Source organism: Monodon monoceros, unplaced genomic scaffold (assembly GCF_005190385.1).
Source record: "Monodon monoceros isolate NGI ecotype Baffin Bay Population unplaced genomic scaffold, NGI_Narwhal_1 Super_Scaffold_10, whole genome shotgun sequence".
Taxonomy (NCBI): Eukaryota; Metazoa; Chordata; class Mammalia; order Artiodactyla; family Monodontidae; genus Monodon; species Monodon monoceros.
Window position 1 is genome coordinate 1,762,790 of NW_021703766.1, and position 27,400 is coordinate 1,790,189.

At 53.9% G+C, this 27,400-nt stretch overlaps 2 protein-coding genes across 8 annotated transcripts in view; one reads left to right on the forward strand and one right to left on the reverse strand.

Annotated features, from left to right (window-relative positions):
- The window catches only part of KLHDC4 (kelch domain containing 4), a 63,273-nt gene extending 37,995 nt beyond the window's left edge, over window positions 1-25,278 (forward strand). For 3 of the 7 annotated variants that reach the window (XM_029242716.1, XM_029242726.1, XM_029242730.1), the window contains 6 exons: window positions 10,190-10,349; window positions 12,805-12,880; window positions 14,742-14,950; window positions 15,462-15,867; window positions 16,511-16,624; window positions 16,971-17,562. In XM_029242716.1, coding sequence (XP_029098549.1) covers window positions 10,190-10,349; window positions 12,805-12,880; window positions 14,742-14,950; window positions 15,462-15,867; window positions 16,511-16,624; window positions 16,971-17,035 — 1,030 coding nt within the window. In that variant the 3' untranslated portion in view covers window positions 17,036-17,562. Of the gene's footprint in view, window positions 1-10,189; window positions 10,350-12,804; window positions 12,881-14,741; window positions 14,951-15,461; window positions 15,868-16,510; window positions 16,625-16,970; window positions 24,889-24,984 lie in introns of those variants that run through there. The other 4 variants (XM_029242738.1, XM_029242747.1, XM_029242711.1 and 1 more) reach the window with 3 other exon arrangements.
- A 631-nt stretch (window positions 25,279-25,909) lies between these two features.
- The window catches only part of JPH3 (junctophilin 3), a 79,054-nt gene continuing 77,563 nt past the window's right edge, over window positions 25,910-27,400 (reverse strand). Inside the window, exon 5 of the mRNA XM_029242686.1 lies at window positions 25,910-25,990. Within this exon, the coding sequence (XP_029098519.1) occupies window positions 25,910-25,990 (81 nt within the window). The remainder of the gene's footprint in view (window positions 25,991-27,400) is intronic.

Sequence of the window (27,400 nt, forward strand, 5' to 3'; positions counted from 1 at the left end):
CATTGGCACACTTTTTTTGTTTTTTTTTGCGGTACGCGGGCCTCTCACTGTTGTGGCCTCTCCCGTTGCGGAGCACAGGCTCCGGACGCGCAGGCTCAGCGGCCATGGCTCACAGGCCTAGCTGCTCTGTGGCATGTGGGATCTTCCCAGACTGGGGCACAAACCCATGTCCCCTGCATCGGCAGGCAGACCCTCAACCACTGCGCCACCAGGGAAGCCCCTGGCACACATTTTTTATGATACTCACTGGCTCGTGAAAATAAGTCCTTGCACATATATGTGGAGAGAGTGGCACTCGGTACGTTAACGGGAGCGAGCGTTGCTGTGTTCACTGTTCCCTACCCGAGCTGAGGCATCCTGGTGTCAATCTGGCTCAGTTAAGGTTTCAGGTTTTTTTCACGAACAAAAAATATTTTCATTAGTTGAGAAAAGGGGATATAATTCTTTTTTCTTTTAATTCTTTTTTATTTTTTAACATCTTTATTGGAGTTTAATTGCTTTACAATGGTGTGTTAGTTTCTGCTGTATAACAAAGTGAATCAGCTATGCATATATCCCCATATCTCCTTCCTCTTGCGTCTCCCTCCCAACCTCCCTATCCCACCCCTCTAGGTGGTCACAAAGCACCGAGCTGATCTCCCTGTGCTATGCGACTGATTCCCACTAGCTATCTGTTTTACATTTGGTAGTGTATATACGTCCATGCCACTCTCTCACTTCATTCCAGCTTACCCTTCCCCCCCCCCCATGTCCTCAAGTCCATTCTCTATGTCTGCATCTTTATTCCTGTCCTGCCCCTAGGTTCTTCATAACTTTTTTTTTTTTAGGTTCGATATATATGTGTTAGCATACAGTATTTGTTTTTCTCTTTCTGACTTACTGCACTCTGAGTGACAGACTCTAGGTACATCCACCTCACTACAGATAACTCAGTTTTGTTTATTTTTATGGCTGAGTAATATTCCATTGTATATATGTGCCACATCTTCTTTATCCTTTCATCTGTTGATGGACACTTAGGTTGCTTGCATGTCCTGGTGATTGTAAATAGTGCTGCAGTGAACATTGTGGTACATGTCTCTTTTTGAATTATGGTTTTCTCAGGGTATATGCCCAGTACTGGGATTGCTGGGTCATATCGTAATTCTCTTTTTAGTTTTTTAAGGAACCTCCATACTGTTCTCCATAGTGGCTGTATCAATTTACATTCCCACCAACAGTGCAAAAGGGTTCCCTCTTCTCCACACCCTCTCCAGCATTTATTGTTTGTAGATTTTTTGATGATGGCCATTCTGACTGGTGTGAGGTGATACCTCATTTGTAGTTTTGATTTGCATTTCTCTAATGATTAATGATGTTGAGCATTCTTTCATGTGTTTGTTGGCAGTCTGTATATCTTCTTTGGAGAAATGTCTATTTAGGTCTTCTGCCCATTTTTGGATTGGGTGATTTTTTTGATATTGAGCTACATGAGCTGCTGGTAAATTTTGGAGATGAATCCTTTGTCAGTTGCTTCATTTGCAAATATTTTCTCCCATTCTGAGGGTTGTCTTTTCGTCTTGTTTATGGTTTCCTTTGCTGTGCAAAAGCTTTTAAGTTTCATTAGGTCCCATTTGTTTATTTTTGTTTTTATTTCCATTTCTCTAGGAGGTGGGTCAGAAAGGATCTTGCTGTGATTTACGTCATAGAGTGTTCTGCCTGTGTTTTCCTCTAAGAGTTTGATAGTTTCTGGCCTTACATTTAGGTCTCTAATCCATTTTGAGCTTATTTTTGTGTATGTTATTAGGGAGTGTTCTAATATTCATTCTTTTACATGTAGCTGTCCAGTTTTCCCAGCACCACTTAAAGACTGTCTTTTCTCCATTGTATATTCTTGCCTCCTTTATCAAAAATAAGGTGACCATATGTGTGTGGGTTGATCTCTGGGCTTTCTGTTGATGTATATTTCTGGTTTTGTGCCAGTACCGGACTGTCTTGATTACTGTAGCTTTGTAGTATAGTCCAGAGTCAGGGAGCCTGGTTCCTCCAGGTCTGTTTTTCTTTCTCAAGATTGCTTTGGCTATTCGGGGTCTTTTGTGTTTCCATACAAATTGTGAAATTTTTTGTTCTAGTTCTGTGAAAAATGCTAGTGGTAGTTTGATAGGGATTGCACTGAATCTGTAGATTGTTTTAGGTAGTATAGTCATTTTCACAATGTTGATTCTTCCAATCCAAGAACACGGTATATCTCTCCATCTGTTTGTATCATCTTTAATTTCTTTCATCAGTGTCTTATAGTTTTCTGCATACAGGTCTTTTGTCTCCTTAGGTACGTTTATTCCTAGGTCTTTTATTCTCTTTGTTGCAGTGGTAAATGGGAGTGTTTCCTTAATTTCTCTTTCAGATTTTTCAAAATTAGTGTATAGGAATGCAAGAGATTTCTGTGCATTAACTTTGTCTCCTGCTACTTTACCAAATTCATTGATGAGCTCTACTAGTTTTCTGGTAGAGTCTTTAGGATTCTCTATTTATAGTATCATGTTATCTGCAAACAGTGACAGCTTTACTTCTTTTCTGATTTGGATTCCTTTTATTTCTTTTTCTTCTCTGATTGCTGTGGCTAAAACTTCCAAAACAATGTTGAATAATAGTGGTGAGAGTGGGCAACCTTGTTTTGTTCCTGATCTTAGTGGAAATGGTTTCAGTTTTTCACATTGAGAACGATGTTGGCTGTGAGTTTGTCATATATGGCCTTTATTATGTTGAGATAAGTTCCCTCTATGCCTACTTTTTGGAGGGTTTTTATCATAAATGGGTGTTGAATTTTTTCAAAAGCCTTTTCAGCATCTATTGAGATGATCGTGTGGTTTTTATCCTTCAATTTGTTAATATGGTGTATCACATTGATTGATTTGTGAATATTGAAGAATCCTTGCATTCCTGGAATTAACCCCACTTGATCATGGTGTATGGTCCTTTTAATGTGCTGTTGGATTCTGTTTGCTGGTATTTTGTTGAGGATTTTTGCACCTATGTTCATCAGTGATATTGGCCTGTAGTTTTCTTTCTTTGTGACATCTTTGTCTGGTTTTGGTATCAGGGTGATGGTGGCCTCGTAGAATGAGTTTGGGAGTGTTCCTCCCTCTGCTATATTTTGGAAGAGTTTGAGAAGGATAGGTGTTGCTCTTCTCTAAATGTTTGATAGAATTCGGCTGTAATCCATCTGGTCCTGGGCTTTTGTTTGTTGGAAGGTTTTTAATCACAGTTTCAATATCACTGCTTGGCGTTGGTCTGTTTATATTTTCTATTTCTTCCTGGTTTAGTCTCGGAAGGTTGTGCTTTTCTAAGAATTTGTCCATTTCTTCCAGGTTGTCCATTTTATTGGCATAGAGCTGCTTGTAGTAATCTCTCATGATCCTTTGTATTTCTGCAGTGTCAGTTGTTACTTCTCCTTTTTCATTTCTAATTCTATTGATTTGAGTCTTCTCCCTTTTTTTCTTGCTGAGTCTGGCTAGTGGTTTATCAATTTTGTTTATCTTCTCAAAGAGCCAGCTTTTAGTTTTATTGATCTTTGCTATTGTTTCCTTCATTTCTTTTTCATTTATCTCTGATCTGATCTTTATGATTTTTTTCCTTCTGCTATCTTTGGGGTTTCTTTGTTCTTCTTTCTCTAATTGCTTTAGGTGTAAGGTTGGGTTGTTTATTTGAGATGTTTCTTGTTTCTTAAGGTAGCATTGTATTGCTATAAACTTCCCTCTTAGAACTACTTTTGCTGCATCCCATAGGTTTTGGGTCGTCGTGTTTTCATTGTCATTTGTTTCTAGGTATTTTTTGATTTCCTCAGTGATCTCTTGGTTATTAAGTAGTGTATTGTTTAGCCTCCATGTGTTTGTATTTTTTTACAGATTTTTTCCTGTAATTGATATCTAGTCTCATAGTGTTGTCATTGGAAAAGATACTTGATACGATTTCAGTTTTCTTAAATTTATCAAGGCTTGATTTGTGACCCAGGATATGATCTGTCTTAGAGAATGTTCCATGAGCACTTGAGAAGAAAGTGTATTCTGTTGTTTTTGGATGGAATGTCCTATAAATATCAATTAAGTCCGTCTTGTTTAATGTATCATTTAAAGCTTGTGTTTCCTTATTTATTTTCATTTTGGATGATCTATTGGTGAAAGTGGGGTGTTAAAGTCCCCTACTGTGATTGTGTTACTGTCGCTTTCCGCTTTTATGGCTATTAGCATTTCCCTTATGTATTGAGGTGCTCCTATGATGGGTGCATAAATGTTTACAGTTGTTATATCTTCTTCTTGGATTGATCCCTTGATCATTATGTAACATCTAAAATAAAATAGACTTTATTTTATTTTTTTTGTTTTTTTTTTTTTTTTTCGGTATGCGGGCCTCTCACTGCTGTGGCCCCTCCTGTTGTGGAGCACAGGCTCCGGACGCGCAGGCTCAGCGGCCATGGCTCACGGGCCCAGCCGCTCCGCGGCATGTGGGATCTTCCCGGACCGGGGCACGAACCCGTGTCCCCTGCATCGGCAGGCGGACTCTCAACCACTGCGCCACCAGGGTAGCCCTGGACTTTATTTTAAAGTCTATTTTGTCTGATATGAGTATTGGTACTCCAGCTTTCTTTTGATTTCCATTTGCATGGAATATCTTTTTCCATCCCCTCACTTTCAGTCTGTATGTGTCCCTAGGTCTGAAGTGGGTCTCTTATAGACAGCATATATATGGGTCTTGTTTTTGTATCCATTCAGCCAGTCTGTGTCTTTTGGTTGGAGTATTTAATGCATTTATATTTAAGGTAATTATCAATATGTATGTTCCTATTACCATTTTCTTAGTTGTTTTGGGTTTGTTATTGTAGGTCTCTACCTTCTCTTGTGTTTCCTGCCTAGACAAGTTCCTTTAGCATTTGTTGTAAAGTTGGTTTGGTGGTGCTGAATTCTCTTAGCTTTTGCTTGTCTGTAAAGGTTTTAATTTCTCTGTCAAATCTGAGTGAGATCCTTGCTGGGTAGAGTAATCTTGGTTGTAGGTTTTTCCCTTTCATCACTTTAAATATGTCCTGCCATTCTCTTCTGGCTTATAGAGTTTCTGCTGAAAGATCAGCTGTTAACCTTATGGGGATTCCCTTGCATGTTATTTGTTGTTTTTCCCTTGCTGCTTTTAATATTTTTTCTTTGTATTTAATTTTTGATAGTTTGATTAATATGTGCCTTGGTGTTTTTCTCCTTGGATTTATCCTCTATGGGACTCTCTGTGCTTCCTGGACTTGATTAACTATTTCCTTTCCCATATTAGGGAAGTTTTCAGCTATAATCTCTTCAGATATTTTCTCAGTCCCTTTCTTTTTCTCCTCTGCTTTTGAGACCCCCTAATGTTGGTGGGGTTATTCGAATGTTGGTGCGTTGGTGCGTTTAATGTTGTTCCAGAGGTCTCTGAGACTGTCCTCAATTCTTTTTTTTTATATAAATTTATTTTATTTTTTTTATTTTTGGCTGCGTTGGGTCCTCGTTGCTGCGCATGGGCTTTCTCTAGTTGTTGCAAGCGGGGGCTACTCTTTGTTGCAGTGTGCAGGCTTCTCATTGTGGTGGCTTCTCTTGTTGGGAGCATGGGCTCTAGGTGCACGGCCTTCAGCACTTGTGGTGCACGGGCTCAGTAGTTGTGGCTCGGTGGCTCTAGGGTGCAATCTCAGTAGTTGTGGTGCATGGGCTTAGTTGCTCCGCGGCATGTGGGATCTTCCCAGACCAGGGCTTGAACCCATGTCTCCCGCACTGGCAGGCAGATTCTTAACCACTGTGCCACCAGGGAAGCCTCTGTCCTCAATTCTTTTCATTCTGCTCTGCAGCAGTTATTTCCACTATTTTATCTTGCAGGTCACTTATCCGTTCTTCTGCCTCAGTTATTCTGCTATTGATTCCTTCTAGAGAATTTTTAATTTCATTTATCGTGTTCTTCATTGTTTGCTTGCTCTTTAGATCTTCTGGTTCCTTGTTAAACGTTTATTGTATTTTCTCCATTCTATTTCCAAGAGTTTGGATCATCTTTACTGTCGTTACTCTGAATTCTTTTTCAGGTAGACTGCCAATTTCCTCTTCATTTGTTAGGTCTGGTGGGTTTTTACCTTGCTCCTTCATCTGCTGTGTGTTTCTCTGTCTTCTCATTTTGCTTCACTTACTGTGTTTGGGGTCTCCTTTTCGCAGGCTGCAGGTTTGTAGTTCCTGTTGTTTTTGCTGTCTGCCCCTAGTGGCTAAGGTTGGTTCAGTGAGTTGTGTAGGCTTCCTGGTGGAGGGGACTAGTGCCTGTGTTCTGCTGGATGAGGCTGGACCTTGTCTTTCTCTCGGGCAGGTCTGCGTCTGGTTGTGTGTCTTGGGGTGTCTGTGACCTTATGATTTTAGGCAGCCTCTCTGCTAATGGGTGGGGTTGTGTTCCTGTCTTGCTAGTTGTTTGGCATAGGGTGTCCCGCACTGTAGCTTGCTGGTTGTTGAGTGGAGCTGGGTCTTAGCGTTGAGATGGAGATCTCTGGGAGATTTTCGCTGTTTGATATTACGTGGAGTTGGGAGGTCTCTGGTGGACCAATGTCCTGACCTAGGCTCTCCCACCTCAGAGGTACAACCCTGACACCCGGCTGCAGCACCAAGACCCTATCATCCACATGGCTCAGAATAAAAGGGAGAAAAAAAGGAGGAAAGAAAGAAAAATAAAATAAAGTTATTAAAATAAAAAAATAATTATTTAAAATTAAAAAGTAATTTAAAAAAAGAAAGAAGAGGGCAACCGAACCAAAAAACAAATCCACCGATAACAAGCACTAAAATCTATACTAAACAAACCAAAAAAACCCCTGACAGACAAAACCCTAGGATAAATGGTAAAAGCAAAGCTATACAGAGAAAATCACACACAGAAGCATGCACATACACACTCACTAAAAGACAGAAAGGGAAAAAAAATATATATCGTTGCTCCCAAAGTCCACCTCCTCAATTTGGGATGATTTGTTGTCTATTCAGGTATTCCACAGATGCAGGTACATCAGGTTGATTGTGGAGCTTTAATCCGCTGCTCCTGAGGCTGCTGGGAGAGATTTCCCTTTCTCGTCTTTGTTCTCACAGCTCCCAGGGGCTCAGCTTTGGATGTGGCCCCGCCTCTGCGTGTAGGTCGCCGGAGGGCGTCTGTTCTTCACTCAGACAGGACGGGGTTAAAGGAGCCGCTGATTCGGGGGCTCTGGCTCACTCAGGCCGGGGGGAGGGAGGGGTAGGGAGGGGCACGGAGTGCGGGGCGAGCCTGCGGTGGCAGAGGCCGGTGTGACGTTGCACCAGCCTGAGGCGCGCCGTGCGTTCTCCCGGGAAAGTTGTCCCTGTATCCCGGGACCCTGGCAGTGGCGGGCTGCGCAGGCTCCCCGGAAGTGGGGTGTGGAGAGTGACCTGTGCTCGCACACAGGCTTCTTGGTGGCGGCAGCAGCAGCCTTAGCGTCTCCTGCCCGTCTCTGGGGTCCGCGCTGATAGCCGCAGCTCGCGCCCGTCTCTGGAGCTCATGTAGGCGGCGCTCTGAATCCCCTCTCTTCGTGCACCTTGAAACAATGGTCTCTTGCCTCCTAGGCAGTTCCAGACTTTTTCCCGGACTCCGTCCTGGCTAGCTGTGGCACACTAGCCCCCTTCAGGCTGTGTTCACGCCGCCAACCCCCGTCCTCTCCCTGGAATCTGACCTCCGAAGCCCGAGCCTCAGCCCCCAGCCCCCGCCCGCCCCGGCGGGTGAGCACAAGCCTCTCGGGCTGGTGAGTGCTGGTCGGCATCGATCCTCTGTGCAGGCATCTCTCCGCTTTGCCCTCCGCACCCTTGTTGCTGCGCTCTCCTCCGTGGCTCTGAAGCTTCCCCCCCGCCATCCCCCCCCACCCCCGTCTCCGCCAGTGAAGGGGCTTCTAGTGTGTGGAAAGCTTTCCTCCTTCACAGCTCCCTCCCACTGGTGCAGGTCCCGTTCCTATTCTTCTGTCTCTGTTTTTTCTTTTTTCTTTTGCCCTACCCAGGTACGTGGGGAGCTTCTTGCCTTTTGGGAGGTCTGAGGTCTTCTGCCAGCGTTCAGTAGGTGTTCTGTAGGAGTTGTTCTGCGTGTAGATGTATTTCTGGTGTATCTGTGGGGAGGAAGGTGATCTCCGCGTCTTACTCTTCTGCCATCTTGAAGGTCTCTCAGGGTATAATTCTTAAGTGCTTTGGGAGGAGATTTTTAAAGTTGAATTCACATAAAACAAGGAATGATTGTGTATCTTAAAGGCGTAATCTGGGTATAATAGTGCTTAAATTTTATGTCTCGTCACAAAGTTCACCAAGTGGTTTTTACAGAATTCACTTAAAAACCAAGCTATAGGGAGAGTAGGTTATATTATCTCAAGTTAAAGATGAGGAAACCAAGATAACTGTTAAGTAGTAGAACTTGTCCTCGACCAAAGATTGCAGATGTTCAGTTACTCCCATATCCTGTCGTGCTGCACCCCTCGGCTCCCTGCCCCTGGTAACGTCTCCTGCTCCTGGTTTGTCTCTTGCCTACACCCTGGTTTTCTGTCCTGGTTAATCTCCTACCCCTGGTCCGTCTCCTGCCTCCACCCCGGCTCCCTGCCCTGTCCTGGTCCATCTCCTGCCCGTGGTCCGTTTCCTGACCTGCACGTGTTTGGTTTCTTGCCATTTTGGAGAAGAGAGCCTGCTCTGTTTTTTAAAATTCTTATTTAAAGGATTGTTGTTTACATTTAAAACCCTGAACAAAGCAAATAATTGTTTGCCATTGCAGACACGGGGGTTCATGAGACGCCAGTGTGTTAATGCAGCACCTGTTGTGTGCGGGACAGTGAGTGGGGTCTACACAGGCCCTTCTCCTGAAACTCACAGGTTACAAAATGAGTCAGGTTTTACAGTGGTTGTAACTTGGAACCATTTCAAACTCAGAACGTTTTTCAAAAGCTATTATCTGTTACCTTGTTTAAAATGATTTTTTATGAAGTATTTCAAACATATAGAAAAGTTGAAGTTCCTCAAACAGATATCTGTGGTCACCATCCATATTAAACAAAGTACAGTTTGACCTTTCAAACCCAGTGACAGTTGTTGTTTACCCTACGTGCAGAATAGAATATTTTTTTTCCTGGAAATTTGCAACGTGAAATCTGAGAAAACTGTGGAATGTGGTGAAGTCTTTTAAAAACTGTGCCCCTGGTTCCTCAGTTCATCTACTTAAAAGCCCTCCTCCCACGGAAGGATGTGTTTGGTGGAGAGGTCACGTGGCTCATCCTGTTCCCAGTGCCCTGCTTTGGACAGCATTCCGGGGAGCTCAGTGACCTGCACATTGGCTGCAGGGCGCCAGACGTGGGTGATCTGAGTGCAGCAGGAGAGTCAGGAATCATGTCTGACCGGTGGGGCTGCTCGGTCCTTCCGTGCATCCATGCTTTCTTCCTGCGAACATCGGGCCCAGCTCTCCGTGTGGAGTAGCTGGGGAGCATCTCTCATTTCTTCCGTGTAATTCTGACCCGAGGCCCCTTGGCTTTGCTCGTGGCCACCTGTGAAATTCCCGTCAGGACACACGGTTGCCTCTGTGTCTCTGGCAGAACCGATGCTTTCCTCACACACGTGCTCCCTCCTCAAGGCCCCATGTGTGTTTTGAGTCCTTTGCCACTGAAGCCCCAGGAGCATTGAGCAGGGCAAGGTCGCTGTGCCTCTTGGATGCCTCAGCCATGGCCTCTGGGCTTTGGCTCGGGCTTGTGGGCTCCAGGAGTTCTCTCTCAGTTCCAGGAACGCTTTGCCCCATCTCTGCCCAGCCCGGGGTCTCCACAGCCCTTGCCAAGCTGTAATATCTCCCTTATGAGGATGCAGGGTATTGGTACATAGTTCATTGTCCCGCTTAAAGTTACACATACAGAAAACTAATGTAGTTGTTTTGCAAGACTGTGATTGTATAAGCTGTGTAAGGATGTATCACGTAACTTTCAGAAGGAAAAGACTTTCGGATCCAGGCATGTTATAGTGCTTCTCTGGGCCAGCGTTATTTCTGGCTTCAGGTGCAAACCCACATAGGCTTGCTGTCCTTTCCTATGAATTTAAACTTTAATTAAACCAATAACTTAGTACATACGGTAGCAAACGTACCTTTATTTTAGATCAAGTTCACGTTTTCATGTCACCGCCTTTTTGTTTGTGTTCCTATATTATAACAGAGATTACATCTATTACAATGACCTGTATGCCTTCAACCTGGACGCTTTCACGTGGAGCAGGCTGTCCCCGTCCGGGACTGGGCCCACACCCAGGTCAGGCTGCCAGATGACCGTCACCGCCCAGGGCAGCATCGTCATCTACGGGGGCTACTCGAAGCAGGTAAGACGTGTGTGTGGGATGCAGAGTGACTTCTGTCTGCTGCCTTTTCAGTTTCACCAGCGATGAAAACTTCAAATAATAGTTCATTGGATTAATATGAACAGTCCTTTCTGTTGAATGAGAAGTGGACAGAGGTGGTGTTGATCTGCTCCTGTGTGAACATACTAAGGTTCTTTACAGTTACGTTGCGTTCTTATCCACACGCCCCCGAAACATGCAGCGTAAATGATGGCTGTGGCAGGGAGGTGCCCCGGCCACCTCCTTCCACCCTGCCACACCCCCACTCAGCCAGCGGCCAGCCCTTGTTCTGGAAAGGAAAACTGACTTGGGATTTGTGGTTGTGACCTGCCTGGGGTGTGGCTAGACGCGTGACAGCTGGGAGGGCCCTGCGCAACAGGCGGCTGTCGCCAGAAGCTGTGTGCAGTGCCCAGAACTGATGCTTTATCGCAGTAGGTGCTCCTCAGCAAAACCGGGTGACGAACAGCAGGCCCTCGTCAAGCTGATGCCACTTCAGTCAAAGCAGCGCCTGACTCCCAAATGCGGCTTTTCTGCAGCCACACGGACAGCTGGGGGATGATCCGAGTCCCTTTGATTCAGGAACCACTCACGCCAGGCCTTCGGCATTGGATGGCAGTGAGAAGCTGCTCTGTCGGCACTCACGGGGGATTTACCAGAGTTGGTGATAAAGGCGTGGGTGTGGCACTGGGGTTCTTCTGGGCGGGAACGCCCTCCACAGGAGCTGCGTGGTACACGTCTCTCTCAGATGTCTTTGGGCTCCATTAATACTGTACGAGACAGAGGTTTGCGAGCAGCGGAAGGAATGCTCTGTCAGGTGCACGCCCAAGTCAGCGCTCTGTGGCGTTAACGTCCACTTCCCCTTGGGGACGAGCTGAGACCCCGTGCAGAGCCTTGCACGCCCTGGGGGAAGTTTGACAGCTCCAGAGCTTCACGCACATTCTGCGTCCTCCTCTAGTCCAGTGAGGAGAGTGAGTGTCCGGCCAGTGTGATTCGCGTTACTGGAAGGACAGCGCAGGCCACTGGGTGAGGGACTAGCGCACGGGCCTCTCATCACCCCTGTCAGGAAGGGGAGGTGGAGTGGGAGTTACATGCTTCATGGGGAGCAGCCTCCTTGCCTCCCCAGCCCCGGGCTCTGCCACGCCGGCCACTGTGTGGAAGCCGTGGCCCCGGGCGGGCAGAGCGGCGTTCTCAGGGAGGGCTCTGGCGTACAGGCCTCGGGGGGTGTATTGAAATGTGACAGCATGAAAGTTCCCCTCAGCTCGTTGGTTCTAAGGAAGGAAGGTTGCTGTCGGCAGAGCAGTGCCGTGGATGCCCGCAGGTGCAGGAGGGCAAGGGGCTGAGAGGGAAGGGCTGGAGCCCGGCTGTGATCAAGTTTGCGACACAAGCAGACGGCACTGAATTACTGCAGTGTGCGGCCAGTGGGCAAGGCCTCGTGTGGATTTATTTTTTTTAATTTATTTTATTTATTTTTGGCTGTGTTGGGTCTTCGTTGCTGCATGTGGGTTTTCTCTGGTTGCGGTGAGCGGGGGCTACTCTTTGTTGCGGTGCGTGGGCATCTCATTGTGGTGGCTTCTCTTGTTGTGGAGCACAGGCTCTAGGTGCGTGGGCTTCAGTAGTTGTGGCATGCAGACTCAGCAGTTGCAGCACGTGAGCTCTAGAGCGCAGGCTTAGTAGTTGTGGCGCATGCGCTTAGCTGCTCCGCGACATGTGGGATTTTCCCAGACCAGGGCTCGAACCCGTGTCCCCTGGATTGGCAGGCGGATTCTTAACCACTGTACCACCAGGGAAGCCCCTCGTGTGGATTTAGTTCCTGAGAGTGCTGGGCTTTTGGCCTGGGAGGGTGGGCATGGGAGTGGCAGCCGCTTGCCCTGCTAGCCTGCTGGAAAAGAGGACTATGCAGTCTCACTGCAGCGTGAGGGCTGGGGTGCCGCTCGGGAGAGTGAAGTGTGTGGTCCGCCCAGCGTCGTAAGCCTGGTTTGAAGCAGCAGACCCGGTGGAGGTGAGCTGTGCTGTCTGCAGCTCAGGAAAGCTCTTTAAGTGGCTGTGCCGGCTTCTGCACAGAGCGTTTGATCCTCGCACCGAAGCTCGAATCCCATTCCTGGGAAGGCGATGGGAATTGAGGGCACAGGGGTTGGAGATGGAGGGTGGCTGTGTAATGATAGGAGGGTCCCTGCGGCGACCCCGCCCATCCAGAGCAGGGCTCGGCTCGGAGCCACAGGAAGCTCTGAGAGGAGAGCTCTGGGGTGTCCCCAGCCCGTGGTCATGTATTCTGTCCGTTCAGAGGCGGTCTGGATGGAACCTGTTGTGTTTCAGATTTTGAGGCTGGTCTGAAGGCTAGCGAGTCACCTCCATGGAAGACGGGACCACAAGCTTGGGGGGCCTTGCGTGGCTTGGCACAGCACGTGGTATTTGTCACGGCTCCCTTTTCCTTTTGCAGAGAGTCAGGAAAGATGTGGACAGAGGTACCCAGCACTCCGACATGTTCCTGCTGAAGGCTGAGGAGGGAAGAGAAGGTACATGCGCCGTGCAGGTGACAGACCACGCGGGTGGTCAGTGTGTCGCTGGGGGAAGCGGGCAGAGGGTCACAGGGCTGGTGGGGCACTCCAGGAACAGCCCCCGTGTCCTCTCTGGGGCGTTGAGGACGCACTGAGTTAGAAACACAGGTGATGTCAGTCCATCCACAGCTCCCTTCTTGGGGGCGGGGCCACGGCATCTGTGTCATCTCTCATTTGTTCTTGCTTAATGCTAGGACGTAGACTTTTGGACGGCATCTTGTGGGGTTGAAATGCCCACTGTTCGTTTGGTTTTTTATTTGAAGTATAGTTGATGTACAATGTTGTGTTAGTTTTAGGTGTACAGCAAAATGATTCAGTCATACATACGTGTATATGTTGTTTTTCAGATTCTTTTCCCTTGTAGGTTATTATAAAATATTGAGTAGAGTTTCCTGTACTATAGAGAAGGTCTTTTGTTAATTATTTTATATATAGTAGTGTGTACCTCTTAATCCCATACTCCTAATTTATCCCTCCCTGCTTTTCCACTTTGGTAAGCATAAGTTTGTTTTCTTTGTCTGTGAGTCTGTTTCTCCTGTGAATAAGTTCATTTGTATCGTCTTTTTAGATCCCACATATAAGTGGTGTCAGATGGTGTCTGTCTCTGTCTGACTTCACTTAGTACGATCGTCTCTAGGTCCCTCCAGGTTGCTGCAAATGGCATTGTTTCATTCTTTTTCATGGCTGAGTGATATTCCAGTGTGTGTGTGTGTGTGTGTGTGTGTACACACACACATCTTCTATATCCGTTCCTCTGTTGATGGACAACAGGGTGGCTTCCCAGTGCTCATTTTTCAAGCTCAGAAGTCGGGAGGTGATTAGTTTGCATGGTGCACGTGATGGGAGAGGGGCCTGAGCGGATGGGGCCCGTCTGGTCCTGGCTGCCCCTTGGCCCCTGTGAGACCCGTCTCCGTAAGACAAGAGGCCTGCTGGGCAGGAACGTTTCCTCTTTCCTGCTGTGACGTTCTTCAAGCAGAGGCTGCAGAAACGTCACATACAAGGCGTTTCTCAGGTCCCAACCACGCCGGATTGCGGTGACTGACGGGGACGTGGGAGCCAAGGTTTAGAGCCCCTTTTACATGTCAGTGCACTTGAACTTGAAAGTGGACTGTGTTCTAGGCAGTGGGACCCCAGCCCTTGTGTTCAGCCCCCGCGTCTGGCCGTCAGGCCCTTGGCCCCCAGTGAAAAGTACATGGCGTGTCCTGAGACGCATCCGGCACAGCCGGGAAAGCGACTCCCGCAGCCACGTGCAGGGCACGCTGGTGCTTCTCCTCTTCTTTTTAAACGTTGAGATGCTGGTTGTTGTGAGTGACCTTGTGGCCCACAAGTCATGCCGCTAGGGCTGCGCCTCCAGGGGAGGCTTGCTGTTGGCTGCTTCTCTCGCTTCTTTTAAATGTTCATTAAAGAAAAAACATCCCAGTTCCCTTTTCTGGACATGTTGGGAAGACTCCCACATGTTTTGTGCCAGGCCACATCTTGAGGGTTGCTGCGTAAACACGGCGCCCGCCTAGAAGGAAGGACCACAGTGCGTGGCCCACAGGAGGTTCTGGGGGTGTCTGAGGTCGGAGGGCCCCGCCCGAGGGCACAGTATACGGGATCCCCCGGAGCTGGTGCGCCCACCTCTCCCTCACCCTTCACATCACAGCCGCACGGCGCCCCTGGGCAAGTGTTGGGAGGGTGTGTGGACAGGTTTCCTACCTCAGTGCAGACTGACCCTCAAGGAGGAGGCATGGCCTCCAGGGTGTGCCGGACCCGCAGGCACAGAATGACGGCCATGGCATTCTGCAGGCCCCCCATCCCTATTTCCTCTCCTCATCAGGCAGATGGGCCTGGACTCGGGTCAACCCTTCCGGAGCCAAGCCCACCCCAAGGTCCGGCTTCTCGGTGGCTGTGGCCCCGAACCATCAGACGTTGCTGTTTGGGGGGGTGTGTGACGACGAGGAGGACGAGAGCCTGGAGGGCCACTTCCTCAGCGACCTGCACTTCTACGACCCCGTCAGGAACCGCTGGTTCGCGGGGCAGCTGAAGGTAGCCTGGGCCCCAGACCTGCAGCCAGCGCAGGGCCTGCCCGGCTGTCACCTCCATCAGTGATGCCCAGGGCCTCCCTGGTCCCTCTGTCTGTGAGGCTCTGTGGAGCTGCCACCATCTTTACTGTCACCGTAAGCAGGGACCGGGTCGCTTCTGCCCCTCCTGCCGGCAGCAGCCTGAGAGACGCGGCACAGTGGCTGCTGTCCCGGGAATGACATCCCTGGGGGCTTCATCAGGTCAGGGGCCTCAGAAGCAGGGCCCTGTGGCCAAAGGAGGGCGGATGGTCCACTGTGTGGCAAAGGCTGGTTCCGGTTGAAGTGCCTTGGCGCCTCTGAGGGGAGTCGGGCAGCATGTAAGGGCTGGTATCTGCCGCCTGTTCCCCTCAGAGGTCACACCAGGCAGGGGTGGTGTGCTCCCTGGGGAGGGGCAGCAAGTGGACGGGGGTCCTCTGGCTGTCGGGTGCTCGCTGACCCCCGTCCTGAGTCGCGGTGCCTTTGCTCTTTATCAACAGGGGCCCAAGGTGGAGAAGAGGAGGCGCAGGCGGGGCAAAAAAGGGGAGCCCAGGGGTGCCAACAAGCAGGAACTGAAGGGGACTGGGGCCCAGGAGCCCCTGCAGGTGGTCAGAGAGCTGGTGGCAGAGGACGGGACCGTGGTCACCATCCAGCAGGGGCTCGCTGCCCTGGGCCCGGCGGGACAGGCCGAGTCCGATGACAGCGACGATGGCACCAACGAGGCGGGGGTCCCTGCAGTGGAGCCTAGCCCCCGCTCCAGCGCCATGCTGGCCGTGAAGCATGGGCGCCTCTACCTCTATGGGGGCATGTTTGAGGCTGGCGACCGCCAGGTCACCCTCAGCGACTTGTACTGCCTCGACCTTCACAAGATGGAGGAGTGGACCGTCTTGGTGGAGATGGATCCAGGTGAGGGGGTAGCACCTCTGGAGTTGCCTCGGGAGCCCCCCAACTTGTCTGCCCTGCACCCACAGAGAGTGCTGCACGCCTCTGCCCCCTCTCGCCCCCGTGCCCTCAGTCCCGGGGGGAGGGCCCTGTTGCCCAGGCGCATGTCTGTGCACGGCCATCCCTGCAGGGGGCCTGAGGGAGGGAGCGGGCTCACCCCGACACCACTCGTAAGCCTCGGACCTGCACCGGCAAAGCGGACTGGATGCATGTTTTCCCCGCGGTGCGCGTGTGTGCCCAGGAGCAGACTAGCGGCCCACCCGTCTCCGCTGCCGTGTTGCACCACAGGCTGCGCTGGACTCGGTCACTGCGCAGTCCTTGGGTCTGAGGCTGAAATCCCTTACAATCCACACGTCTGGGCAGAGGCCCTGAGCGGCTGTGCGAGACGACTGCTGTCTTGGAGCGCAGATTCTCACTCTGCCTGTCTCTGCCTCGACACGTGGGGATGTGATGTTTGCCGTGAGCTCCAGACGTGCTGGGGTCGGGGCCCCCGCACGCACATCCGCGTGTCCAGGCAGAAGGTGGGCTCCTGGGGGCGGCCGCGGCTCGCCTGCAGTTTCCCCGGTGCCCTGGTCGTGTTGACACTGGTTTTTGCTTTTGCTTAAAGAATCTCAGGAGTGGCTGGAGGAGACGGACTCGGAGGAGGACAGCGACGAGGCCAAGGGCGCCGAGGGCGGCGGGGAGAGTGAAGAGGACGAGGACAGCGGCGAGGAGGCCAGGGGTGAGTGTGCCACGGGGGCCGCGCGGCCACAGCCGGTGCTGAGGAGGGGCCCCAGGGCTCACCGCTCAGGTCACTTCTCTGCCGGAGCCCTCATTTTTGTCGGTGACGAGGGTACGTAAAATTTTACCAAGTTTCTGTTAAAATTTGACTTTGCTATGTAGGTGTGCTCCTGAGGCCAGCTGAAGTGTTTTTTCTAACTGTGTCTGGAGCACGCTTGAGCATTCGCTGTTTAAGCAGGGTCGAGACGGCCTCGTGACGGCCTCCGTGTAAATCCGGTTGCTCACAGCACGTTCGCTCCTTCCCCGACTGAACCCGTTTCTTTCTTATTCCCCTTTCCCCACAAAAGAGCAACGCCCCTCGGCGGCGCCCGGTGAGCCATTCGCAGACTCCCTGCCCAGGACCGAGCAGTAGTGGGCGAAGCTGGCGCGGACGACGCCGGGCCCCAGAGAGGAAAGTGCTGAGAGCCGCCCGGGCCGTGGCCGTGGCTTTCTCTGATGGCTCAGCCTCAGCCACACAGCAGCCAGAGCTTAGACTGAGGGGGTGGGGTTCCCTGCCCTCAGTGCGCTGCGTGCGGTTTAAAATAAACTGGACTTGGCAGGGGGCTGCTGCCGCGAAGGTGGTCTTTTGTGCAGCCTCCGGGCCCCGGTGGTTCTGGCGGGGCCTCTGGCTGGGTCGGGGCCGAGCTGATGGTGAGGGGGAGCCGCCTACACGGCAGGCGGCACCTTGATCGTGAAGTGGAACGCCGCGGGCTTTGCGGGGTTCCCTTCTGCAAAACTAGGAGACGGGTTCTGCCCGCCTGCACGTTCAGCCGACTCCTTCCTTTTTAAAAATTACCGGTAGCCGCCCAGCGCCTCCTGTACGCGTTTTCTCGCTTCTCTGGAGAATAAAGCCTGTCGTGGGCTGGTCTGCTCGCTCTGCCACGTGGCTTTGCCTGGGGTCTCTTGGAGTGCCGTGTGCCCAGCTCCTCTGGCCGCTCCCCACCTTTGGGGAGGAGGTGGTGGAGCTGTGCTCTGCCCTCTCCCCTTCGGGCTCAAGGTCGTCATTCGCACAGCAGCAGAAGAGGACAGGAAAGCGGAGGGCGGGCCCCTGTCCCCACACGGCCTCGGCGGCCCCTGCCGGGCACGCTCACTGGCGCCTGCTGCAGGGCTAATGGCAGGAGGCTGCTCTTCATTTATGCCACTGGGGCAGAGCTTGGGCTTTGAATTCACACCAGGTGAATTCATCTTCATCTAAAGGATCATCAGTAACAAGAAAGCAGGGCTCTTAGTTTTCAGTGACAGGCCGAACAGCCCATCGTTACCTTGAACGGGCCATCCTGCTCATGACCTGGAAGTTAAAAGTGGAGAGTGGGCGCACCCACCCAGCAGAGCGGGCCCGGGCCCGGGAAGGCTTCCGTGGAAGGTTGAGGCCAGCTTGCCCAGAAGCAGCCCTTCACCCCAAGCAGCACTTATCTTCTCGCCGTGCTCTGCCCCCACACCTCTGGCCGTGTGACCTCACTCATCAGACTTCTCCCGCCTGACTGCACGCGGATCAGAAGTAGGAAGCTCTCTCCTCGCCTCTGCCCACCAGAGCCTCCCTCTGGTACGGGGCCTGGCAGAGCCCATGGGGGTCCCAGTCACAGGGCTTGGGCAGGCGCTCCGGCTTCAGCATCTTGCTTGCGGCTCCCCGTGGGTGCTGGGGCAGGCGGGCAGGGCTCAAAGCCAGGCTGGATGCCACGGCAGGCCCGCGGGGGCCACAGAGGCCCTCCCGGTACCTGCCTTGTGTGCTCGTGGTGCGAGGCCCAGGCGTACAGCTCCCGCTCTCTTGGCTGCTGCCTTGGGAGGAGGTGGCTGGGAGAGCGTCGGCCCCAACGCAGGCTTCTTTTCCCCGGGGTCGTTGTTATTACAGAGGAAGGAGCCTGCAAGCAGGTGAGACTCCAAGGAAGGTAGTTTGGAATCAAAGAAGTAGAAAAAGATGACAACCCCCGGAAGAAACTTCTCTTTTGCTCTTTGCTCTGCTGTCCTGTCCACGGGGTTATTGCTGAGGACGCCGTTTGAGTGACAGGAAGACAAGCACAGGCTCCACACGGGGAGCTGCCTCTGCTGTGTCACCCCCGTGATCAGAGCGTCCCTTGGGTGGGGCAGTTGCAGGGAGAGGTGGGTGTACGGTGCAGGACTGCGGGTCCCCAGGGAGGGCAGCGGCCAGCGCACCGTTCCCCCTTCTGCCTGCCGGCAGCTGGTTTGCTGAACCGAATGCTCCTGGCACCTGGACGGCCAGCACAGAGCCCTAGGCCTCTGTTCCCTGCATTGCTGGAGCCAAAACAGCAGGGTGACAGCTGTATTCAGGGTCACCGAGGGCCCTGAGTGGACGTCTGTCTTGCCTGCTCCTGGGTTTGCTGACCTGTTGGTAAGACCCCCTCACTGCCCCCCTTTGGACGGGTTCTGCCTCTGTCTGTCGCTGGTGCCCACCAGCTGGCCCCGTCACTCCTGCAGACACCACACCAGAGCCCCTGGAGGGCTTTGTGGGGTTTGAGTGTGAATAGCTGTGCTGCTTTCTCCCTGCTTCCCAGGAGCAGCTCAGCTGGCTGACGGCGTCGGGCTTAGATAATTTGAGAGGGTTGGTCTAAGGCGGTGGATTCCTTGGGGTTGGACTGCATTGAGCAGAAATCAAGGGAAGCACACAGCGAGCTTGGAGATCCTTGTCGTTCACAGAGTCGTCTGTGGCGTGTTTGTTAGCATGTGACAGTGGTGTTTATCGCAGCGTGACATCCGGTTTTTGTACCAAGTCGGTGCAGGCAGGAAGTCAGTGCTCCGTGACAGTAGAAACGTGCTGGGGGACCACATGCTGGGCGGGGCTGCCGGGGAAACGGCTGCTTTGCTGTCCACGCTGGGTAGAGGAGGCCCTCCCGAGGCCTCGCTCAGGCACTGGCCAGGTGACACGAGAGAGACTTGTGCTTAGGGACCCCCCCCCCCCCCCGTGTGGGGATGAGAATGTGACAGTGTGCCTGGAGCTTCCACTGGAGGAGTGTGGCCAGGAAGGGGCAGTAGGTCCTGCCTGGAGGAGCGCGGTGGCTGCAGCTCGGGTGGGCGTGCGATGCCTCTGCTCGCTGCTGTCTTCCCAGGTGTCTTAGGTCAGAAAGCAAAGCTGTGTGGAAGCTGTTGGTCCAGAGCTTAGACCACGGTCACTTGCACTTCTGTGGAAGATCCGTCTGAGGCCAGGCCTGGTCATCGGGGCTCTGAACACAGCCTCCAGTGGAAGCTGAGGCACCGACTGGCGCAGCTGGTGGCCACGGGGCCAGGGCCGAGGTGATCTAGGCTCTGGCCAGCCCAGCCATTCACCTCGGAGCCCCCCTGGATGTGTGCAGTCTGGGGCCGCGGAACCGCGCGGTGCAGCCAGGGCCAGGCCTGGTCGGCAGGCTGTGCGGGGGCAGAGCGGGGGCTCTCTCTGATCCTGGACCTGGGTCAGGACCGGGACCAGGGCAGCTCGTGGAGCGCAGGGCCCTGAGCCGAGAACGCAGGAGAGGCGGTTTCCTCCCGGCCTTGGGGCAGGGATGGGGGTGCGGGAAGGGTGTGGAGGTCAGAGAGACTGCAGTCGGAAGGAAAGAGTAACCGCCCCAAGAGACACAAGGCTGTCGAAGTTTCAGAAAGTTAAGATGGGTTTGGAACAACGCTGCTGGGCGGTCCCTCGGCAGAGCGTGCCTCTGCGAGTCGCCTCTGTGTCCTCCGTTGGCTGGCGGAGGGGAGCGGGCGCGAGGTGGGCTCCCGGGTCGGTGAGGGGCTGGTGCCCAGTGGGGCAGCGCTGGCGAGGGAAGGGGCGCATTTCAGATCCCTGCTCTCGGAGCTGTGCTGCTCAGGGTCCTGAGACCCTCCAAACACGATAGACAGACGCCGTCAGGTAACATAAACCTGGTTCCGTGAGAAGGAGTTTGTGTGTGTGCATCTCAAAACGTGGGCAATAGGAATCTGCAGTGAAGACACTGACTTACACCGAGATGATGCAGGTTACCAAGCTTTCAGATGGTGACGTTTATTACCAAAAGGAGGGAAAGTTTTCTGTAATCTCGACAGCGTCCCTCACTCGCAGGTAGTGAAGAACGAAGTAGCGGTACGATTTAAACAGTTACATTCGTTAAGGAAAGTTATTTTCATTTGGTAAGTAACTAAGCCATTTTTCCAGCTAAAAGAAGAGAAGAAAGGCAAAGGGTAACGTTTTAACCGCTTCATCAATGAGAAAAATCAGAACACAGTCGACATTGCCTTTTTGTCAGTGTGCAAAACAATTGCCTGTATTAACATTTTATACGCACCAGGACATAAGGAGGGAGAAAAGAAAGTGCAGGTTGAGACTGATGTGTGAGAGAATCCACAGGAGGGCATCTGTGTCAGGTTAGTGGCTTCACCTCTGGAGTGAGGGCTCACCCGCACGGAACAGACCGTGTGGGTTTACTTCAGTCAGGCTGCGTCGGGTGGCATTTCTTTGGAGATGGTGGGTGGTACCCATAAGCAGGGTCCCGCTGGAGGACACTGTCAGGGAAGCACCAGGTCAGCATCAGGGGCTCATGTGCCCACACGTGAGCCACGGCTCTGCAGCGCGGGGCGGACTGCCACGTGGCAGGCCCGGCGGTGAGCGCAGGCCACATTGCTGTCACTGGAGCTGGGTTCCCCGAGGCGCCCAGTGGGAAGAGCTGGGGGTCCCAGGGGTGCAGGAGCAGCACGGGGGGAGGCCGTACCCTGCCCCCCTGCATTCATGCCCGTCTCCTCGCCGTACCAGCTCCCAGTGTTGGGAAGCCCTTGCTGGGGCAGTGGAGCGCGGCCCCTCCTGCCCTGTGCCTGCCTTCTGTGGGCTTGGTGTGGGGTGGGAGTCACCCACTGAGCGGCAGTTGGCTGCCTGATGGTCCTGTTGATGGCGCTTAGAGGGGGGCACCCTTGGGCCAGGCCCGTGTCTTGGTCACGGCTGAACACAATACCTGCCGGAAAACCCTCGGTCTGTTCTGTGGTCCACACGCAGGAGGCCCTGGGATATCAGTGTGCTCTGCTCTGAAGGGACCAGGAATTCTCGCGCCTGCCTTGGGTGTGTCAAGCGCTGACCTCTCAGGAGGAGCCTGGTGTCTGAGCGTCCTGGCAGGCGTGGAGTGAGTTACTGAAATGGGCTGAACGAGGAACCGCCAGGCGGTGGAGGGCAGGGTCCAGCCGAGGCCCGTCTCGGCCACTCCTTGGGGCCTCCAGGCAGCGGCTGCACAGCTGGAGACCTGCACCCACCTGTGACAGGACGGGAAGGGTGTGCACACGTGATAGCCGTGTGAGCCCCAGCGTACCGTGAGAGGTGTGTGTTGGGGGCAGCGAGGTGGGCGCGAGAGGGGTGCTGCCCCAGATCCAGGCCCGGGCCTGCTCACCCAGGCTCGCCCGGGGCTGGCTGCGTCCACACTGTGATCCACCCCCGGGGGTGCCTGCTTCCCTGAGGTGGGGGACGATCTGGAACAAAATGTGTTGCCCGTTTGCATCCCAGGCTCTTCCACGTTGGGGTGGAAGCGGACTCCAGAAGCTCCGTCTGTGCTAACGCACGCGCCGTGTCTGGGGAGCGTTAGGCATTGCTTCCGTCGCCCTCGGGTGTCCGCCTGCTTTGGGCCCCCCCGTGCGGCCGCCTCCTTCCTGCTGGTCCCCTGGGCGCCTGGCAGCCCCTGCTGGAGGACGGGCCCCAGCATCTCGGTGCCCGGCTCCTCGTACCCACCCTGGAGGGTGGTCCACGTCCTTGAGGTCACGTTGTCCGGGCTCGTGGGCGTGCTGTACAGGAGCGGCTTCGTTCTGTGGTCTTACACGAAGGCAGCTGCACTTTTTCTTCTTTTAAGGCTGCGTTAGTGACACTAGTCGGCACTTGGGGCCGGTGGTTTTTCAGTGTTTGCTTCCTGCCCGTTTCCTGACACCTGGACAGCCCTGGGCAGGAGAGCGAGACTGACCAGGCCCCGAGCCCGGCACCCCCCTCACTCCTGCGCCCTCATCTGGACTCTTGAGCCTCCTCCTTCGCTGACCAGCAGCAAATCCTCATCCCTGGAAAGATCAACAGTGACTGTCGTGGTGCTGACTCGATGTCACGACGGGACAAGCTGGATGCCGTCGGTGGGTGGGCGGCCCACGTGGCAGTGAGAAGAGAGGTCGTGATGTCTGGGAGGCACCTTCACGGTAAATTTCTGAGACGAAAGGCGTGGAGCGTTGGAGACAAGACCTGTAAGGCTGAGCTGAGCTCGGTCCAAAGTGGGTGGGCCTCCCCCCAGGACGCCTGGAGGACCCAGGGGGGTGGTACCCAAGCTAAGAAAAGGGTGAAAACCAGACACAGTTCATTTCATTCACTTTCCTGAATGTTCGTCTGCTCCAGCGGTCCAGAGCGTCTTGGGCTTGTTGCCTGGGTCTCTCCCCTGGGCTCGGGAACGCCCTTTGGTTTTTAAATGGGGCGGCTGTATAACTTCCTGTCCAAAGTGGGGCTCTTGAGATGAAAGGGAGCACTCTGATGGCCAGGCTTGGGCGTTGGATGTTTGCCGGGCCCGGCGGGAGTCTGTGGGACCCGCACCGCGTTCTCCGTGCAGCCCGGGGGAGCCGTGGTCTTCGTGCGTGTAGGAGAGCGCCTGTCATCCTCCCACGCCCCACCCAGAGGGCGTCTAACAGAGAAATGGGCTTATGGCTGTTAGACGGGGTGTGGGAAGTCCTTGTGTTTGGAGCCCTCTCCGCCCTCCCCTGGAGTGGCTTCAGCCGCGGGCATTGTGTTCTCGTGGCCATGCTGAGCTTTTCTGCATGGGCACCGTCTTCCTCGTCAGTCGTTTGGGTGCAGGTGTCGCATACCCTGTGCAGCGTCCTCTCCCGCTCTCGCAGGTGAGGTGCGGGTGCAGCTTCCCAGGCTGGGGGTGGGGGATGGCTGGGCGGCGGGGGGTGGCCTGTCCCCCCGCTCCCCGGCTCAGCTCAGGTAACTCAGTTTCTCTGCCTCTGGTTTTCACATCTCGAGCACGGAAGCAGCTGTTAGGAGAGAAGATGACCCTCACGGGGTTGCTCTGGGATTAATTAAAACCTGTCAGCGCTCCGCGCCACTAGGGCCTCGCGACAGCATCTGTTCTTGCCCTGTCCCGCGTGTCCACCAGGAAGGCGTCCGGCCGGAAGCGGGGTCAGCCAGCCTGGCCCAGAGGGGTTCACGGGCGCACCTGCCGGTAACCCTGGCCTCCGGCAGGTAGGAAAGACTGGCCAGGCTGAGCGAAAGCTTTAGGCCTGTGTGCAGGGCAGCCTGCTCTGGAAACCAGGTAAAAACTAGCTTTTAGGGCCTCTCAGACCCAGTACATCGTGGTCTCGGTGGAATCCACTCGGAATTCACCCAGGTGTAGGGAAGTGGCAGTAACGTGGGTGCTGCTCTGGTTTTCAGTTGTGTTACTGGCAGCCAGACAAATGGTGGGACGCTGGCCAGCCCTGAGCCCCCAGCCCTGAAACCACTGCTTGCCTCGAGTGATGGGCGTTTGTGCTGTTACTTTTCTGCGTAGCTACGTTACCTCACGGTGTGTGCTCACGTGTGAGGATGCAACCTGCCTGTGTAGGTACCATTTTGTGTTGCAGTTACTGGAATGCACAGAAGTCTTTCTAATCTTCACAGCGCGTTGCAGACAGAATCACAAGCCACACACCCAGCACGGACGGCGCAGAGAGCTGCGAGGAGCAGGCATGTTTATTTGGTTCACTCCAGGGCTGCGGCAACCACGCAGTTGTAAAAAAGGAACGGGAAGTAAGATGTACAAAAACATGAAATACCCCTTTAGAAAGTATCATCATGAGAGACGTATTTCCTGTGGATCCTCCCTCCCTCTCCTGTGTCCCCACTCCCTGAAAGGAGACCCCCAAACGCAACCAAACTGTGAGAAGGGTCGGGGGGTGAGTATGTAACAGAAAAAAAAACTGAATTTAACGGGAACATGCTCTAATCTTTAGTTTATTTCTGGTTAAAAATATAGCAATCCAGTGCAGTGTAGTAAAGAAATCTGCTCGAAAGGTAGCAGAGAAACAGCTGAACATAAGCAAAGCAAGGCAGGGTCCACGGACGGCCGTGCCCAGGACCCTCCCAGGCGTGGGTGCAGGGGCCCCGTCTGGACGTGCCCGGGCCCCACAGACACATCCATGCACGTGGCCGGGGCTGCTCCATGGCTGGGACCACGGGGCATCCAGACAGTCCGGGACCTTATTCTTTTGTTTGGACGGTGGGACAACGCTGGCAGGAAGGGCAGACACACCAGGAACCTGGTTTTGTTGGATTGAAACAAGGTATGTTGCATATTTTGGAGATGGATATGTCATGATTTCTCAGGAATTGTCAAGCCACCGGGTTTCAAACACATTCCTGTCCTGGCACCCGACCAGCTCCCGAGTATGGGTGAGGCATCTGGAAGAAATATGCATATCTGTGAGGGAAGTCGAGGCAGGCACAGGACAAGAATGTGAAAACCCGTGGGCTCAGTGACACACTGAGAGGACGACATCGTGTGAGGGCCGTCGGGGCCGCGGACATCTGACAGCCTGGAAGCACAGCCTGCATCCGCAGTGCAGAAACGCCGCGTGCTCTGAGCCCAGGCCCGACGGCAGGCTGTCCAGTGAGGCCCTCCCCATGCCCGCAGTGCTCCCTGGCCCTGGTGCCAGCCCCCTGGATGCCCACAGCACAGCAGCCCTGGGGTCTGGGGTTGGGGTGGGGGAGACAGTGGGGAAAAGAAGGACTTTGCCTTAAGACTCAGTGTCGGGGCTGCAGGAGGGCCGGGTTGTGGTCGTTTCATGGGCAGAAGAGAAAGCAGGTCTCTGCTTCCCTAAGGAAGTAAGTGTGCAGCACAGATGAAAAAGGCCCAGGCCACTACCAGCTGGAGCGGGCGCCCTCTCCCGTGCCTCACGCCAGGGCTTGCCACCCACTAGCCGTCGGACGCTCCAGGGGCTCTGCCTCTGGTTGCCTCCTTTTCCACGTCTCAGACGGGGGTGTGATGACGGTGGTGACTGTATTTTTTGCCATTGATTTGCCGGGATCCCTTCTCTTTCCACGTCAAGCTGGAGGGTCGGCGTGCTGGCCTCCTTCTGCCATGCCACACAGCAGAGTGTTATACAAGCAAAGAATTTTGGCTAAAATCCAAAAAACATGACCCAGAAAAAAAGGCAAACTGTGAGTAATACCCAATCACGTGGTTCTGTGAGAAGACCAGGAAGTTGTCGTTGGGTGTCCGAGCTACGAGCCTTCCCTTCTGTCGTTCTGCTTTTAATGTCCCCCGTTTGTACACCAGCTGCTTTTGCTAATGCGACAATCTCCTCAGATGAAAAAGTTAATAAACAAAATGGCGACTCCGATGTTTAGCAAGATCACCATGGCCACCAGGATAGGCGCCGAGCCCTGGAACAGAAGCAGAAGAGGAGGTGAGCCCCAGGCCACACCCCCTCCTCCTGAGCGAAACTAGGGCTTCCCAGAGGGTCGGGGGAACGCAAGGCTCAGGCAGTGGTCAGAGGCCCCCACGAGCTTCTGTGTGGAGTCCTTGAGGCTTTGACCCCTTCAGACCTGCACGCCTGGGTCCCAGCATAACCACCTGAGCTCTGCACACCTGGGACGCCAGGTGCAGCCCACCCAGCGTGGCGACAGGAGAGCCCTCTCGGTTCAGTGAACAACTGCCCAGGAGCTGCGCAGCCGCCGGGAGCCCCTTGCTCTCCTGGGGCACGAGCCCACCTGGCCCTTGGACCACAGCCTCTCCCCCACCCCGAACCCGCTGTCCTTGAGCCTCTGCAGTGACGGTGCCGAGGCCACGGTGCTGGACAAGGATGAGGGGCACCAGCTGCCCCGACCACCCTGGGCCTCTGCTGGAAGCCCCCTCCCGTGGAACCACTCAGCGGTGAGTACATGCCCGGCTGGAGGTGGCCACGTGCTCGTGCCGCTGCCCGCAGCAGCGTTGTTTTAAAGCACCCAAGACGCGCTTGAAGAGGTCTTAAAGCCACAACACGGTTCAGCGAGCTAAATATAGAACCCCTTCCTGCATCTCCCACCCTGCCCATCATTCGGCTACCCACGTGCGCGCACACACCACACGCGTTTCTGGAATAGAGCTGGTATCTAGGTCCCAGCGGGAGCACCTGGGTTCAGAGAGGGCAGGCGCGTCACAGGAGCTAGCCCGCCTCCCAGACGGATGCTCACAGTGGCCTCGAGGGCCACCTTCCAACAGAAAGCTTCTCGGCCCCGGGGTCCGCCTGGCAGGTGCTGAGTCCCAGAGGGCCCCGTGGGGATGCCCTGCAAGGCAGGCCCTCTGGTTTCCTCGTGTTCAAATGGGGCCGAGCACGCTGTGCCCCACCAGCGGGTGAGGGGCCTGATGGCCGTTAGCACAGGGCGTCAGCGCTGGGCCGTGGGGCTGAGAAGGCATTTCACGGGCCATTCCCGCTGCCATTCGGTCCAGGGAGTGGGGAGTGCTTATGGGTGGGAGCCGGTAGGCCAGGGGTCAGGAGGTGTCCCCTGGGTGCAAGAGCCCCAGCCCTCAGCCTGGCCCAGGATCTCTGTTCTTTCCTCAACACCACCCGCCCTCCATGGGAGGAGTGCACCAAGGGCGGGTCTCACCCACGAGGCGAGTCACGGCCCCACCCCGCGCGTCTGATCCCACAGGCCTGGGGGACTCTGTCCCTCTCGCCCACATGGGAGCCAGACCCGCGTGTGTCCTGCCGGCTCTGGTCTCTGTGTTTCCCTCCAGGACGCAGGACGTTCCTCCAAGGTGAGGACCATCCTGATCAGCAGGAGGAGGTCTGGGGGCAAGGGCGGGGTCCCATG